General features: G+C 31.2%; 1 protein-coding gene across 1 annotated transcript; it reads right to left on the reverse strand.

Annotated features, from left to right (window-relative positions):
* Positions 1-2,388: 2,388 nt before the first annotated feature.
* LOC137931647 (sorting nexin-4-like) lies at positions 2,389-9,572 on the reverse strand. Its single transcript, XM_068775119.1, has 10 exons — positions 9,413-9,572; positions 9,236-9,342; positions 8,735-8,873; positions 8,157-8,334; positions 7,569-7,707; positions 7,030-7,157; positions 5,288-5,450; positions 4,348-4,509; positions 3,725-3,839; positions 2,389-3,004 (listed from the first exon to the last, which is right to left on the reverse strand). The coding sequence occupies exons 1-10, from the start codon at positions 9,491-9,493 to the stop codon at positions 2,951-2,953; spliced, it is 1,266 nt and encodes a 421-aa protein (XP_068631220.1). The 5' UTR covers positions 9,494-9,572; the 3' UTR covers positions 2,389-2,950.
* Positions 9,573-19,039: the final 9,467 nt, after the last annotated feature.

Raw genomic sequence — 19,039 nt, forward strand, 5'->3', positions numbered from 1 at the left:
ACAAAAACTAAAAAAAAGTATGAATACCTTTTTTTCCGTTTTCCTCGTTACCGTAGTATTTTGTATAGCTCATTAGCTGTCAGTTAATATATATATATATATATATATATATATATAAATATCTCAGACAACCTAAAGACTCAAATGTAGTAAGAATAATTGAATTTATTTATATATATACATAGATATTTTCAATTATATAATATTTCCGAGAAGCTATTTAACGACTTTTTTGTAATGTTTATTCCCAGAGGTGTTTTTAAAAAAAGATTAAAGTAGGCGTATCTAAGATTTACCAAAATTATAGAACAAGCACACTGTTTATTGAGTTACAGCTTTTTCACCCTCTATATATATATATATATATATACATATATATATACATACATATGTATGTGTATATATATATACATATATATATATATACATACATACATATGTATGTATAAATATTTATTGTATTTTAACTCTTTTAATGTACGTGTTACAATAGTTTGTACTTATTCTTATGATATATGTTTAATAATTGGAAATAGATGTACATTCCTCTCAGTCGTGCACTTTTATCGGATTGGTCGCGGTCGATTCCACCCACTGCTCTCGTTATAGAGCTCGGTGTTCAGCGAAGGAAGAGCATTTATTGAGTCTTAGCGAGAGTTTCAATATCATTTGTGCATCTTGTTGAAAATAATCAAGAGATCGCTTGCTTTGCATTACTAAACGTTCCATCGAGTGGGTGACATATACAAAGAACTTGAGGATTCGTACTTGTACAATCGAGGATAACTTCTTATAATATGTATGTGCATCTATTAACAACATCTGAAACTGGTTGACTGGAAAAAATCCAAGTTTGCGCTAAGAGCTCTCTTTGTACTTCATTTTTCTTTATCTAATATGATCTAGTGGCGACCTTTAGTATATAAAAGATCGCACCTACCTTAGGCGAGCGTTCCTTGTTAACTATGCTCGGGTTTGCACCTACGTTACAAGAGCAATCATTGTTAATTATGCTCGAGCGCTAAACACGCGCTCTTTAGAAAAAAAAAATACAAGTTATTGTTGCAATAATATCCAATTTTACAATTGTATAAATAAAACAAATTTTAAAAATTCTGTATTTAATCCATATTATATTCGTTTAACATAATTAACAGAAATAAACCATTATTGAACATAACAATACATTGCTAAACAAAATTGCTGTTTCAATATTTTACAATATACTACATAAGGCTGTATACACACCAAATTGGTTCTCATCACAGCTTTTTATGAAATAATACACTACTTTTATGCAATGTTTGTATTTAAAATAATATCCATGGTGGGTAATGCTCACAAAACTAACAGAATTTAATTGCTTTTATGCTTCAAAGCTTTAAATTTTTAATATTACAATAAATTCAATAATATCAAAGTAAATTGGTTATCTATGTGTATAAAAATATCAATTTTAATATAACGAACGCCTATAATATTTCTCTCGGTAAATTATTGTGCAATGACAAAGGAAACAACTATTATTAGGATGCTCATCCACCAAAGCTAAACACCACAGATCGGATATACGAATACTGGCAAAGTTGACGTAAAGGTTTATGGAACGCACTTATATAACAAAAAAATTCGGATGTGAATCCGAAAAGATTTCGTTTATTAATTTATTTTTAGGTGACTCAAAAAGTCCACTTCATATTTTCTAAACATAAAATAACTATAGATTAAAATACATTCGATCTCTGGTAATTGTATAATTTAGGAAATGATTATTATTTGTTTAAAATGGCTGTAGTAAATTAAAAATTAAACTTTCTGTGAACTAATGTGACTTTTAAATTAGATGATATAGACTTGTGTCCGAAAATAGATTTATCTCGTACGGTAATAATAAAAATAAATGTAGCTTAATATGTTTTGGTGGATGAACACCTTTATATAAGTTAACATTCTACGAAAAATGCAATAGATATATGTTTATCATGTAACTTTATGCACGGTATTTATTATATATAAAGAGCATAGTATGATATATGTAATGTATGCCAAATTTGAGTTACAAATAAACGACTTATTTAAGTGAAATATTAAATTAAACTTAATAACAATATCAAATAGTATATCCACATATTTAAAATCTAATATTATGATGGAATTTTAAGGATTGAAATAAAATTAATTAATACTTTCTATTTCAGGATCAAAAATTCAAACAGAATTTAAATTATAACACCTAAAGCTGCGTATTGAAAAAATAATTGAAAGTGATCAAAATTTAGCTTGTGATAATTTTAATATTTTATTTTTTAATAAATCGTAAGCAATCGTAACAAATTCCTTGATGATGTTACATTTTAAATATTAATCAAATAAACATTTTTAAACCTTACTTGTCTTTTTAAATTAAATGCAAATCCTTAAATTGCCTTTCATACGGGAGATCGTGAGCGTACGTCTTTATTGTGCGGCGAATACACTACAATTGGACCACATTGGTATAATAAAACAATTTACTGGTAAATTATATGCTAAGATATATATGTACAGTCGGGAAAAAAATATTAAGTTAGCGACTTAGGTACTCATTAATGGCTTGTTGAATTTAGACCAATCTTAAATTATGAATATAATTAATAATTTGACTTAAAAGTCCAATTTGAGACTGTAATTAAATCTAAATATAATTTAGTTCATTAGTTCACGTATCCAAAAAGTATGTATTTTTTATTTATTAAATTAAAACTAGGCATTTTCTCTACGAGTGTACATTTTCCTTCCATCGTCAGATGGCGCGCTCGCCCGCAGCACTTCGTAACAATTCCCAAATGGCGTGAATTTAATAAAGTTACCTACTTACATATTTATATATAAAAGTTCAATGCGTTTATACAAATATAGGTGTTATTTGTAGGAAAATTTTGGTACAAATATCGTTAAGAGCGCCGTCATTTCAGGCGGGCATGTTTTGAATGCATTCCTTGATCTGTGTCCAGGCCTGTAAATTCTGAAAGTAAAAATTAATTTTATATGATATTGGATTAATAAACATATACAATTCAATTCTTAGCTACATAAAGGTTTTACAACATAGAGTCGTGACCCTATGATAGTAAATGGTAAATGCTTTGAATTTTCCTGAAACAGTCTGAAGTTCCTTGAAGTACCATTTTAAACCCAAAGAAGTCCCGCCTTTAAGTTCCCTTGCTGTGTATTGCACACCCATATTTTTTTTAATTTTTATTTCACACATTATTGTATTTTGTAAATTAATAATGAAGAAGTAGATTTATAAATTAATAAAATATCTTTTCGTTGGATTAGCGATAGAGATCAACTCGGAAATTATTTATTTTTAAATTTAAAATTGAGTAATTGCAGTGGATCTCCAAGTTTCACTACAACTCAGGGATCTTAGTCATCATTTCTAAGTCCGTGAAAAAATTTAATTAATTCAGATGTTCCTGAACAACTTTAGAGGTCTTTAAGGTTTAATACGAAATACCATCATGTCATGGTATTTAAATAAATAAAAATTAATATTTATTAATTAATCTCATCAATATCATAACTTTTTAAACTTATTTCAATTCAAGCTTGATATATAAATAATAATAATATTATGTTATTGAAGTTTATAATTTTTTTACGCTGAAGTTTATGCAATCTTTTGACATGTGTATAAAGGAACTTTTTGGTTATAAAAAAGTTTGGAAACCACTTGTACCTTCTTTGCGGCTTTCACTTGTAGTGTAATAAAGCTGACGAGTGACTCGTGTAGATCCCTGTCTTTCTGTTTCTGGAAGTATTCAATCTCCGCCGAAACTTTCTTAGTGAATTCGCTGTAACAAAACTTTACCTTAAAATTTTACGCCCTCAAACATTTCCGGATGTATACATTTTTATATCAAGCGAAACAAAAACAATTGTCAGCATGCTCTAAAATCAATCTAATAATAAATTGCGAAGACACGAAATAAATCAAAGCAGCTATGTAAACACCTAAAAATTACTGAAAGGTATAAAATTAAGTAATTTCTATGATGATATAATATCAAACAATAATAAATAATAAGCAACCATAGAATCTTAACGGCAATGTCATTAAATATAGAAAGGGTACAGGTAAAGACGGTGATCATATTGGTAAGTATCAGGTAAAGATTTAGTAAAAAAATCCTTAATTTGAGAGGATGAAGGTAACATCTGTGCTATGTCGATTAATATTTGTTAACAAATCTCTTATTTTCTAATTCAACCTATCGAAGCCTTCTCTATGGCTGATTGTGCGATAGTAATATTGCCAAGGAGGCCCAGTTTTGAGAGTTTCTATGTATATATTTCACTAACTCGAGGTCCCTCTGGGCGCTGTGGATGGCCTCCTTGTCGGCTACGATCTTAGTGTCGAGGGCACGCGTGCTCTGGTCGCGCACGATGTCGGGGTCGGTGGTGCCGAACAATCTCGACATGATGCCGGACTTGCCAGCCGCCGCGCGGTTACGCTCCGCTATCCTGGAATAAAAATAAAAATATTTTTTTATATGACAAAAACATAAAATAAAATTTGGTTTAAAAATAAGATTTGTTATAAATCCGTTGGTTAGGAATTAAGTTACAAATTCAAAGTTTCTTTAGGGTTCAATTCTGCAGGGCTGCCAGTATCCAACAGCATTAACGGGTAATATAAATGCTAACACATTTATATTGGTAGATAATAATTTTGGTAGTCAATGAATTTATAAAAAATTAATGCAACTAGATAACATTTTTTAAATAAAAAATGTTAAAAGTTATCATTAAAAAAGAATTTAAAAAAAAATTGGACTTGATGTAATTTGTGACTTATTATCTTTAATAAATTAACTACGCACAATTTTTCAGGCATATATGCAATTATCCTTCCTAAATATATGATGCCATAATTAAAAAAAAAATCTTTATTAAAGAAAATTTGTTTTAACAAATCAAAAATAGCGTCAATTTACCCCCCAAAAGGAATTAAAATTTTTATAATGATTTTTTTATCTATGATAATTAACATAAATTCGAAAATGCAGACACTCGTGATTTTTAATAAATTTATGTAATAATCAATGAAGATAAAGAATAATATTAATTTAAGAGTTATTATATGTTCACACAATTATCACAAGAAATATTAAAAACAAAATGGGATTATTCCAGTGATAAGAGTAAATAATTTATCAAAAAAAAAAAAAGAATGTAGACAATGAATGTTTGTTCAATAGAGATATATAAGTAGAATACTAGTTATTATTTATATAATGACCTATTGTTGAGGGTGTCGTGAGCTATTTCCAGGTTGCGCTGCAGAGCCTCGTGGTTGCTGCAGAGATGCTGCAATGCGCCGGCGTAGAAGAGATATTCTTTTAGCTGATCAGCCAGTTGTTCCTCATCTTCAGCCATCGCGTCTATACTATCCGCTATCGAATCTGAAAGCAAAAACATAATTAATCAAAAGACTCTTTTAAATTAAATATATTTTGCTTTATAACTTTACTTGTTATGATTTATCATCAAGTGTGATTGCCAAGTTAAAGTGACTGAGGGCAGGCTGCATTTCATGCAAGGCCAGACGGTCGCTGGCGTTTTAACTTTTTTGACCGGTCACTAAGGAGTCTCTGGCACATCTTGGGTAGTTAACCCACAAGGGGGGCAGACTACCTTGTTGAGGACGTCTGAAGACACTGGATACAGGCCGCTTCCACCCGGTCCAGTTGTAAAATTTTGTTAAGTGTAAATCTCAAGGTAAAGCCTATGCCTAACAGTGGACTTCTTACGGCTGAAGAAAAAATGATGATGATTGTCAAGTCAGTCCCTATGAATGTTATCACAATGGAATAAAACCATTAAATCTAGTAACAATGACATGGGGTGAGATATGTTGTTGGCAATACATATCATTGGTTTAATTGAGAATCTTATCAAATAACCTCCCTAGAAATACACCAGCGAGTTGCTTAAAGCATGTTTATAATATGGTAACAATTTCAACACTTAAAAAGAAAGTCTGTATTTATCGCAGGGTTATTCCAAAGACTATATGGAGTTGTTACTTAAAATCAAATGTTTATACAAAAGATTTCCTTAAAGAGAGGTTACAAGCTTCACTTTATAGCCCTGGTCAGTGCAGAGAAAATTTTTCCTAATGATCATATCTTTCCATTTGAGGAGCAATAGTGGCTTTATACAGGACAATTGGCTAAAGGTGTAACACCATTAAAATAGTGAATGTTAAAGGTGTACTGTCATGTATATTTACTGTCAATCAATGTATGGAACACCCAATTAAAAAATCAGATTATTACATATTAAAATTAAATATACTTTACTATTTCTCCCTGCAGGATCTGTGTTGCCAGACATTATTGGTCTGGCGCCTTTAAAAAAAATATGGAAAATAATCCATAGTGATCACTTTATACTTGCTGATAGGAAACAGGAGTAAAAACTAAGTCTTTTTGCTGATAAATGGATTATACTTTCACCTATAAAGCTTTTACATCTATAACCAACCACTGTATAATTTACCAAAAGGTTCACAAGTCCTATATTTGTTCAAATCCCTTCAGCCTGTAAAAGGTTCTGAATAATCATGCAATAAATTTAAGAAGTTTTTTGAACAAACTGCTAAAAAATTCAAGTATAATGTAACATATCTATTAATTTAAAAAAGAACTAAATAGTTCTATCTATATAGCTTCTATTAGCCCCTAGGTTGTATTGCTGTAACTATAGAACATATGTGAAAGTGACCACAAATAAAACTTAAGAGGTGTGGGCATGTCTCAGAACATAACATATTCGGAACTATGATAGCTTCATTTTAAGTTGTAGGCTGCCATCATAGAGAGGCTTTATAAGATGTTCATAGAGAATAATAATATGTGTTTTTTTAACACATATTATTATTCCCTACAAAGAGATGTAAAACCTTTCAAAAGTCTCATGTTTGAATCCCGAGAATATATGATTAAATGTATGTGAGCCAAGTCACCTGTAAACACTAACCAAAATAATGGCCTGCCTTCTGTAAGCCATCGCCCATCTCTTTCTCTATAACACTCCATTCACTGAACAACTTCCCATAGTCTGCATGTAATTTGCACAAGGCATAGTTTTTTTCTATTATTTTAGATCTGTAAATGAAATAAAAAAATTCAAATATAATATGTTTGTCATTATCATTTCATAGGGACCCAAATCTGAACATAGTCCCTATAGATTTCCAATAGGTCTTGTTTGAAGTGGGGCGCATCTAGATTCTTTTGACTACCTTAAAAAAGTTGTCTCTCCATTTTGTGGGCGACCATCCTTGCTGCGCTATACGGAATGTGAAAAAAAAGTTTTTTTGCTACAGTGAGTGAAAGAACATCAAGGGGGCGGGCATTAGAATTTGTTTAGTTTTCTGAATGGCAACAATTATATGCCTCAGATTTTTAATTAATTTGTTGTGGTCAACTATATCAATATTAAGTAAACATCCTGATCACATAGAACCTATTATCAATGTTAATGTTTATATTCCATTATTAACATTTTTTACATACCTAGTGTATAGAAAGTTCCCCAAATTTGTTTCCAACTGCTTCCCATAATTTTTCACACTTTCTATTTCTGGATTGGGTTTCTTCAGTCTTATAGATACTGAGAGTGACTTCAGTTTGTTTTCAGCCAGTAATAAATATCCTGAAATTTTTTTTTGATCATTCTTTAATATATAGTAAACAGGTCGTGGCTTTGTCTATTCATTAGAGGTGCTATGAAAGTATAACCATATGTACACATTAATTTAGGTATATTTTATACTGTAATCTATGTAGATTGATGATACAAAATAAATAAATAAAAAATTCACACATATTTTGTGTTTTTTAGTTTACCTTTTATATTATCATAATTGTTTAATTATTGGAATTCATTTAATGAAAAATTGTTCAATTTAGTTGAGAGCATATCTATTCCTCAGGTAGATATTATTACTTTTTGCTATTATGGAGTTACATTTTTTTAATGTTTCTATTGTAACTATGTTTTTTACAGAATATTTATTATTATTTATATTAAAATATTAAATAAAGCATAAAAAATTATTTATTATTAGTAAGTTGAACTCAGGGAACACTCGGTATATTTACCACTGTCAGTAATTGTCTCCCGCCAACCATGTTCCTGTTGCAAGAAATTGATAAACTGGTCATCGAAGCAGAGCCTTGGATGGGAAGCCACACGTAGAAGAAAATTTTCTAGTCCAGCTCGTCTTCGCTCAACAAATTCTGGGTCGGTTGTGTCTGATTTACGCCAAGCATATAACACCTGGAATAATTTAAATATTACATACCAGGTTGTTTTATCACAATAAACAGTATAACAGGCATTAAATGATAAAACAGTGTTATCTAAATGAAGTCTTGATAAGAAAGAATAAGTATAAGCAATAGTATTTATTAAATTCTACTAAATAGATACAGATAAGTATATTAATAAATAATTGAGTGACTTTTCTATAAAAAGTAGCATAACATAGCACCCTTACTGTAGTAAATCACTTATGTTTGTTATAAACAGCCTAATTTGTTAGAAACTAGAATTATTAAACATTATTAATAACTGCTAAAATTTGACTTTTTAAAACTTGCTTGTACTGTAATTCTGTATTGTGCTAAGTATTTTGCTTTAAGTCTGTTAAATAATAAATGTGCTGGATATACATTACCCGTTTTTCTGGTAGTGGGGGTATAACAACATGAGGGTATGTGACTTGTAGATAATCATGTATCTGTTCAAACTCAGTGTACCTTCTCCAGATTGTGCTTATTTTTGATTGCACTAGCTTGTAGTCTGTGTCTGTAACTCTGAAAATGTTAAAAACAATGTAGGAGCTATTCCCCTAATAGATAATATTCTATTTATCTAATTTCCTAAAATGTTTTTTGATCCTGTTTTTAAAATTTGTCTTAATAAATAAGATAAGCATATCAATTTGCACGTAAGTCCTAGACATGTCCATAAATAAAATATTTACAAGATGTAGAGTATGTTTTTGATAAGATTCAAAAATCACAGCTCAATTAAGTTTTGTTATCACTTCAAAACAGAAAAATGAATCAATTATAAGAAGAAAGTTAACATGCCGCACATAATTTATACTTGTAAATGAATGCTAATTGTATTACAATAGGGGTGCAATTTGTATACATCTATAAAATCGACTTACTTAAGATCAATTAGATATACGGTGTAGTGGTCTCGGACGTGTAAGGTCCCGTTAGCCCGTTTCTCTGATTCCACAATAGAAATATCCACATGTTTTATCAATGTATCCTAGAATTTAAATAAATTTAATATCTTCTAAATTTAATGATGAATGTGTAAAATCAAAAACAACACATACCCGATTTTCGAAATCTTCCGCGGACTCTATTTCGTTAAACGATTTAGAGGGTTTAATCGGCGAATCGTCCGCCGACATCATTTTTAAATAATACCTATAAGTAGAATAGGAAACTCGGAAAATTTAGAAACTGTTTAGGTGTATGTATTATTTGTGTGAAGATACTACACGGATAATGACATTTGCGTTTTGTGATGACATTAGGTGACGAATTTTTAAAGCGCGATAAAACTATATCGATTTTTTTATTAAATCAATAACTAAGGATTGTCCAAATCAAAATAAATCATCTTGGAACATAAAAAAAAATTAAACAAATTCAACAGTCAACTTTTGTATTTCTTTTAGCAATGCTGCAATAATGTAAATTTGTAATTTTTACAAAGATAGTCTATGTCTGTAAAAATATTGTAAATGTAAATACATCTCCCTAATGTTATAATAATTAAAATCAATAAAATTACTAGAAATAAAAATTAAAAGAGACTTATAGGACATGATGATATGAAAAATGAGTTATATACTTGGACCGTCAGAGGGCGCAATAATAAATAAACGTAATTGTTTTTAAGGTATAATTAACTATTGGCGGTAGTTATCAAATATAAAATATTTGCTTCTTTCAGGAGAGGTTACTCTAATATAATAATTGTGTAAACTTCTGCCATTTTTAATGATTCATTTTGAGGCTATCGAATTATGTACTACATGAAAACCACATGAAAATCTTTTCATTACCTATTATAAAAAAGTCAGAGGCTACTGCTCTATTTGTGTATATCTGTATATTAATTATATCATCAAATAATAATATTTTTTAGACAAAGTTGCCGATCACCAATAATTTTAATGGTTAAAAATATTTATTATTGTGAAAATAACAACTGTAACTTTGCTGAAATGTTAAATTACTTCATATTTCTTGATTTATGAATCAATCTTGAAAATCTCATTACAATTCAGGAGTAGCAGGTGTAACTAACATTGTGTTATAATATTGCGAACCATGTTTGCGAGAAGTTTTTTGTATTAAAATTTAAAATTGAGTGGAATTTTTTAAGGTAATTCTTTAGGGTGCTCGTCGTAAAATAACATCACATAGTATCAGTTTATAAATATGTGTATATATATATGAATAAAAAAAATATATATATCCTAATGAGTATTAAGTAACATTATTTCTGAATATATTTAAATGTAATGTTTATAAAAAGAGGTACGCTGCGTAATTTTTACCAACAGATATAATAATGTTTTTTTCTAAACTAGGTGAAAATAATTGACTGTTTACGAATGATATGTGACGTAGTATCATTTATCTATAAAATAATCATGTAAATTACTAAAAACCTCTTAAGTAATCATTTTTTTTAAATTAAATGGCTGTACCGTGCAACAAATTTCTCCGCGGGATCGATTTAGTAGTGAGGAGATCCGTAGATGAAAGAAAGCAACAGACTTAGCTCAGCGGATTGGCAAGTTGTAATGGCAGTAGCAAGCCATAAAGCGCGAAAAACAGAAAAGGTCGCCAAGCGTAGAATAGAAAAAAGCTAGACGTAGGACATTTCCAGCCGACGTTATTGGAAGTCTATAGAGGTGGCCTTTGTCCCGCAGTTGACGACGTATGGCCGAAATTATAAAGGACCTTTGTTTAATCAAAAAATGTTTCTTCTTACAGATAAGCGATAAACGTTGTCGAATAATTTTACTGAGAAAATTTTATTTATGCTTCTACTACGTCAATTTATTTTATAACTTTGAGCGCCATTTTATAAACAGTCAAGTTGATTGGGAGTCGTCGCGTAAGAATACATTTTTATGCTAAAAGCCCCTAAGCTTTTTGCAAATTACAAAGTAAATTGTGTGTTCAGAAAAAGGAAATAACGTAATCGTTCTGATTTGAATTCTTCTGATTGATTTATCAGATAAATGAAACAGATTAAGGTGAAAATAAATTTGTTTGTTATTACTTATCGGCTAATAGCCATTTGTATATCAGTATTTTTTTGAAGCCAACGTAGACTGGAAACTTAGGAGTAATGTTCGTATGAATTTAGTTTTCAATATTGTTAATATTTAATGAAACGGGTTATAAAAAAAATTATTACTGTAACCATCTACGTAAAAATTAGTAAAAGGAAGATTATTCCTACTACACCGTGCTTCATTTAATGATACTTCAAAGACTGAAAGTGTAATAAAAATGAAAGAATGGAAACTGTATCAGTTCTTGTATAAATGTAGTGACACATTATACATAACTGATGTGATGTGCTTAAATATGATCGACGTGTTTTTATTTCATTCAGGGGACAAATGTGAAATTAGAAGTTAAGCGATTAACTAACACTTTTTTAATCTGTTGTCAATTGACTTTTAGTTTGCGTTACGGCATAGTACCCTAATATGTCACATTTCAACTATATTGGCAATTAAACTCATTGATGACTTTGTATGAGATCATAGATATAAATTAAGGCAAAATTGTTCAATATTACTACACATGCTTGGAATAACTATTTAGTTTTGGCCCGCCATGTTTGTTATTTATAACCTCAAGTTTGCCGCCATTTCTTTGGTGCCTAGTGTGTCACTACGTCAAGACGTCGTTAAGTATCAGCTGGATCCCCAGCTTTATTTCAATGAGCCACTGTAATTATCCTCTGCCAATTAAGCTCTGTTCTGTAATACAGTTACATTTATACCGGTTAGCTCCAGGGAATTATCCGACTTGATTGAGAGCTTGTACAAAATTCCCTCCACTCCATAATTATTTTTGATAGATGTACATTAGCGTAGCTTTTAAAGTATCAATAATGGATGTATTTATAAAATTAATTATGCATATAGATGCAATATAAATACACTTATTTAATTGTTTACTTGTTTTGTAATCTGAATGAGAAAAGAATATAAATATTTATGAAATCTCAATTGTTTTTGATATTATGCAATTGTTTATATGGTCGCATTTTTTATGTTTTTAAATGATTTTTTTAAAATGCGAAAGGGGTTATCAGGAGTTTTAAGAAGATTTTTTACAAATTGAAATTTACTTAGAAATTAAAGACATTAATGACCATTGCAAAAAACAAAATACAGACACAAGATAAACACCAATAGAGCTTCTGCTCGCAACCTATTCTAAATTATGCACATCTAACACAAAAGTCCTTGTATTGGCAATGTTTTCGCTATTACTTCTAAGATAATCCTTTATTTCTAACAATACCTTCCAAGAATAGCCTGTTACTGTTTACTCACTTTATTTTTTATCGATTGATCATTGACAGATGTAAAAGCTTTAAAACGCTGAATATATAGCTCATACGCTATTAATAATTATTTTCATAATTAATAAAATAACGTATTGATAATATAGACAGAATGGGTGTTTTTCAAATTCGGAATAAAATTAATTATTTTTCGCTGTTTATCGCTACAAACTGTCGCTAAACAAAAAAAGTAATGTGACATATTTCAAAATGATCACATTATGAAGGTTGGTTGGCATTCACGGCATCCACCCCTCTAAAGCATTTATATATAATAGGTTACACAATAAACTAACAACTTTTTACTTAAATAATCTCTTTAAAGTTAATAGTAAAATTTTATTAATTAAATAAACTATATACTTTTAAAGACTAATAAATTAATTTACACACAAATAATACATTAAGACCTTTTTATTCTGTTGTTAAGTGTTATAAAAATTTATATAATCTGTTTACATCGAAATTCGTTAAAATTACTTGCGCCGATACAAACTCTTTTAAGAAATATATTTTAAGTATCGTCAAAGTGAAGGAGGGAAAAAGATAATTAATTATTACAACGCTTTATCTTGAAATTAATCCATCAATCGTCTTGTCTTAAGGCTTTACGTGCGGTCATACCATAGTTTTACTGTTCTTACATTAGTTATTGTTTTGTTGTTTTTGTCGTTTTTATACCGCGTTGTTCATGTAGATAGTTATAGAGAACTGTTATATACAGAGTGATTGGCTAAACTTCAAACGCGTGGCTCTCAATTATCTTGTATGCGTCTTGACAATCGTTCTCATGCCCGTATCAAAGCGTTTTACGTGGTGGGTAAGTGAAGTATTTTTATATGAAGATTAATTTAATACAAAATTTGGAAGCTACAAAGATATGTGTTCCTTTTTTAATTACTGCTACTAATAATGATAATCTAATGTGATTTGATGAATTATATTGCTACCGAAACTGCTGTACCGCCGTAAGAAACACAACCAAATGGGAATCGAGCGAAAAACGGCACGAAAACCGAGGCCGTGAGCATAACCGACGAACTGATGGAACGGAGCGGCCGATACTCTCCCCGGTATCTTAGGCCCGGTATAGCGATTTCGGTAGCACTATACCATTAGTACTAACAGCAACTGTTCGAGTCGTTTAAAAATCAGAATATTTAGAACGAGCGCCCAATTCCACTCTGCATAATAGTTTATCCGAGTACAGCCCAGGTTTTCAAGGGAGCTCTCGGGGCTAGTAACTATAAATAGGTTATGCGCCTACAACGCTCTACCACTAAAATCTCATAATCCTGCATATGTTGACGAGCAAGCAACTTTTGTCAATATCACAATGTCAGCTGGTAGACGTTGCAGTGGACGTCTAGATCTAGGGCCTAGGCCTCCATCAAAATTGATATGATGTCACAGCGACTTTCTGCGACTTTGAATATGTTATCGGTTCACTTAGAGGGATCTACACACACCGCTTGCCGTCTACTGGCTTGTGGTCGCCACTCGAGAACATTTCAGTTGTTGGTTTTTCTACAGATATTCTTATTTATGATTCGATCTCACAGCGAAATTCCGGGTATAACCCTCTCTCTTGCTCTGTGGGTGATCCTGGGCCCTCTTGTAAAGTAAAAAGAAAAAGATGTTAACAACTTTTTAAAAACATAGTAATGCTTGTAAGTACACAAAATTCATCAGTTGACATTGTTTCATCTCGCAAAGATTTTGAAAGAAGATACAAATCTTACTTTTAAAATTAGCTTAGAGTAACGGTGTCTTAAGTTTTAAAAGAAACAGTTAAGATATATGTTATATAAATAATACAACTATATTTAGTAAAACGTGCTCCGATGTAATTTATGCTTTGTCCCTGACATCGCGAGCAGACACGCTAAGGTTGTCGCTTGGAAGACGTGTTGGTGTAAAGATATGGCCAGTAATTCTCGCTTGTTTTTTTGCAACTTAACAGTGTTCTGTTTTAAGCTATTTTAAGGCATGGGAAATTATAGTGTATCAACCTATTAAATTTCAGTCGAAGTTATTTACAGTAATTAGTCAGAGAACGGAGAGGATTTTTTAATACTATCAAAATACGAAAGTTATCAATAATTGTTTGAGGTGAATGAACGGTATGTTTACATAAATTTCTGGAGTGGTGGCAAAGAACCAGCGAATGCAGCAAAGGACGTCCTCTTACAAGGTGGATAAAAGACTTCGTTAAGGTTATCGGAAGACTTTAGAAGCAGGCCGTTTCCAGCCGGTCTTATTAAAAATCTATGGGGGAGGCCTATTTCCAGCAGTGATGCCGGTTAAAATGATGATGATGATAATGATGCTGTGTCCTGGGAATCAAAGCTGCAAGGATCTTTAGTTAAGCAATCCTTAGCTTCTAAGCTAAATGTTCGTCTGTTTTAACAGTCTGAATAGAACTCCATTGTCGCATTTTTTTTTTAATTCTTATTTGTGTCGCTAGTGTTTTTTTTACAATATTTTTTTTGTCGTTTTTACTAAACGCAGACAGTTGGGAGAGGGTTGCCGCTATTTGATACGGTGCTTTCTTTTTCCAGCTGCGAGGCACGACAGCGTTTACCATTATTTACAATATTTCATATACAGTGTTCTCTTATGGGTAAATACAGCTAAAATTTATACATATTAACAGTACAATTTGGAAGTTTTACTCTTATACTTTAGTTGGTACATTATTTTATTTAAAGTCGTTAGTCGCGCTACATACCGTTAAATGCCTTGAGGTTCAGGAAAATGTGCCGGGCCAATTCATCAAAAGATTCTGCCGTAGATTTTTTCTTGACGAGGTCCGGTAAGTTGATAGTCAAAGTCTATTTGTAACAGTATTATGATCTGGCAATACTAAATGTAAACAGAGGAGTGCATAAATTGTAGTTTGGTGAGAATTTAAAATTGCAATTAACGATTAATGGAGATCGAATTACGACCGAACAAGCGGCCTAAAACGATGCTTTCGATGTCGCGCCATTAGCTCCAACGTCGAACGTAATAAACTTAACGCCGGCCGCTGTGACGTCCATCTGTCCACGTCCAGTTAATAGTTAACCGAACGTCGCTTTAAACTGATTACTGCGCAATGGATTGAAATACGGTGAAAATTAATTGCGTAATTACAAGTCCAGTGGGACACACATATAGGTATGCCTATATAGTATAGTACCTATAACTAAAGCGTCACTGAAATACACTCAATGTATTATGTCTGCTCACAGTGGATTGGAATCTTGAAGTGGCTATAAGCATAGATGTCCGCTGGGGTCTTAAAGTTCTGGAAGGACCCATGAACAAAGGGAAGTGCAAGCGCAGCGTAGAACGTTCACCCACGAGGTCGACCAACAACCTGGTTAATGTCATCGGAAGACACTGCATGCAGGAAGCTTCCAAACTGTCTTATTGGAAATTTTTGAGGAAGACTTATATCTAGTAGTGGACGCTCTACGGCTGTTTGTTTAAATTATAAATATGTTTCGTTTTTTTAATCAAGTTTTACCTACTGTCATTGCGAATAAAAGACACAACTTATGTTATTTCTGAAGGTGAACTAAAAATAAACTTAAAATATATTTTTAAGTTATTGAACGACGTAAAAAACAAACATTTTTGTGTTAGTCTAAAAGCATCAGATTTAACTTTCAACTGAATCAGAGAACAGCAATTAAGAATTATACTTACATGTGTGAAAAGTATCATAATGTACGAAAGGTCCAATATTGACGCGAAGGCCTCGTTTGGCGCACTCGCCAGTAGGAAATTGGTTTCGCAGGTGTGTCATTTCCACTACTTGAAAATGAATCGAAATATGCGGTCGTTGTGTACATATTCAAATATCTTGGATTTTGCTGATATTCCGTTTATTATGACTAAAACTTTGAATTTTAATTCGATGCAATAATTAGTGCATTGATAATTCTTATAAACAATTTTAACTCGTTGTTGTTATCATTTTAGCCCATAGGCGCTTACATAGGCTTCCCTCAAAGATATTTATGGGGGATATACCATAATCGCCACGCTTTGGATGCGGGTTGGCAATCGCAGTGTGATATTATAGTAGGCAGTAGACGCTGCTGCCTATCATCTGGAAACTTATTTGTGGGTATTGGCAATCCTTTATAATTAATGTGTTAATTATATAAGATTGTATCTCGGGAACCTATCACGCGACTTAAAATCGCAAGTCTCAGTGTTTTGCCGCTAACCTACTCCTGCTCGCCAATTTTTAACTGTTATTGAATTATCTAAATCCAAAATTTAACATAAAACCAAGGACTGATGTGTAACATTATGTAAGTGGATACAGGAAAAAACAATATAGCGATAAAATAATAATGGCATAAATCAGATAATAAAAAAATATATAGGATTAAAACTTAAAATCATAAACACACAATGCACATGCAGGTTATAATAATTACTATGTAAAATGTCTGAAACTTAGAGTTAAAGACACAAGTTAAAAATTAAAACCACTCTTATAGATTTTCAAAAGGACCGGTTTGAAGCGGCCTCCTTCTAATGTCTCCTGGCGACTTTGAGTAGATCACATATCTAGCTTGTGGGTGAACTTCCTAAGCCGAATATGCCGGTCTGTGATCTCCTATCGAGCACCTTTAGGTCTTAGTGGTCATCTGTTCTGTGAGCAATGTCACTATTTCATTGCCATTTCTACTTGCCAATCCTCTGGGCAATGTCGGTCACTTTCGTTGGGCTACTGATCCCCTCATACAAACAAATATTAATAAAGAAATTTATATATAAAAAAAAGATTAATTGTTTACCAAGTTTTTGGTTTTTGAAAACTCTGATTGTCCTATATGGCATTTCGAAGACGCTGGATTTAATCTCATTCCTACTTTATTGAAAATCTATGGGGAAAGCTACAGTGCAACAGTGAAATTATGATGACGATGTTTTTTATCGCTGCGTTTGTGTGTTTTACAATTTGCACATTGGCTGCTGAATACCGAAGTTAAGTCGCGACCGATCTTAATTCTTTAACTATTAAACTATCAATGCTGAATGAATCACATATTAATCAAGAAATCATAATTATTAGATATAAAAATTAAGATGTAATTTGAACACTCGTAAATTATAATTAAATGGCGCCATGAAAAAACGCATAAAAATGTATAGTTTAAGTTTGTAGAACAAGCGATTGTGATTATTTTGAGAGAGCAAATAGAGAGCTTAAACTATTTTATTGGAATTACGAATTTAAATCGAAATATTAAAAAAGAAATGTACGAGTGTGCATGTATTAATTTAATTCATAAGGTCATTGATTCCTTTGTTGAAAACAATAGAGAAAACAGAGTGTAATTGTTAGTTATACCAGATTGTCTAAAGTTGAAATTTGGTAAGAGTATTCTTATAAAATTGCTTTAAATACATTTTAAAGTTAAAAGGTGTTTAATCAAAATACATACAAAAATATTTGGTTGTGAGTCGGATAGATGAAAGCCCATTAAAAAAAGGGCTTTCTAAACCTGCTACACGTATTGTCAGCTCCGACCACCGTACCTCTTTCTACAACGCGATGGAAATCTTGGCAAACGCACGATGAATACGGGGAGGGGAATGTTATGTTACTTCTTGTATTAAATATACAATTTAAACCATAATATAAATATATAATATAAATATAAAAACAAACAATATAAATCTATAAACCATAGTCTTTGATCCCTGTTTAGTAATATTTTTATTTGTTTTTTTTTTTATTGTTTGACTATAAATCATTATATGTTCTCAGAGAGATAGTTATAAGGTAACAATTGTAACTAATTTTATATTTCTAAGCTTCTAAGTTTGTATTTTCTTACTGCCTTTTTTACTACTTTGTTTATCTCCTATAAAGTAAAAAAATAAATAAATTACTATTTTACGATTGCTTCGAAATTTGAACACAGTCTGTGTTCATGTCATTATCCGTATGCTTATGTCATTCAATCTTTTTCTTGACAGGTTTTGTCAATGTAAATCGAAACAGATTCCTGGCCATCATGGGGTGAAAAGTAACTGCATATAATTATGTAGTATATATAGTAAATTATATATTAAACAAGTAAAGTAAATATAGAAAATGGCCGAAACACTAGCATACAAATAAATACTATAGACTGTCAAGAATGTTTCAAGTAACTGTCAAAAAAGAGGGACAAGAAATGGCTACATTTCTAAGTACATCCTTTAATAATGAAATGTCATTAAAATACGCACAGCACAATAAGCTTTATAGTTTCATTAATTGAGTAATATAAATATTGATATATATCAAATAAAAAATTTCTGTTTTCTGGCTCGCTAAAGTCTATCACTTGGAACT

This window comes from Battus philenor, unplaced genomic scaffold (genome assembly GCF_028537555.1).
Source record: "Battus philenor isolate CCGP_79_NKW_IND1 unplaced genomic scaffold, ilBatPhil1.0.hap1 SCAF_8, whole genome shotgun sequence".
NCBI classification, from domain to species: Eukaryota; Metazoa; Arthropoda; class Insecta; order Lepidoptera; family Papilionidae; genus Battus; species Battus philenor.

Bases quoted from the DNA above. Each gene is read 5' to 3' on its own strand.
- LOC137931647 (XM_068775119.1), bottom strand. From the start codon at position 9,493: ATGATGTCGGCGGACGATTCGCCGATTAAACCCTCTAAATCGTTTAAC. The intron at 8,335-8,734 runs GTAATGTATATC...AAATTATTCCAG, and splicing joins CCCCACTACCAGAAAAACGG to GTGTTATATGCTTGGCGTAA. The intron at 7,708-8,156 runs GTAAATATACCG...AAAAAATTTCAG, and splicing joins GGAGACAATTACTGACAGTG to GATATTTATTACTGGCTGAA.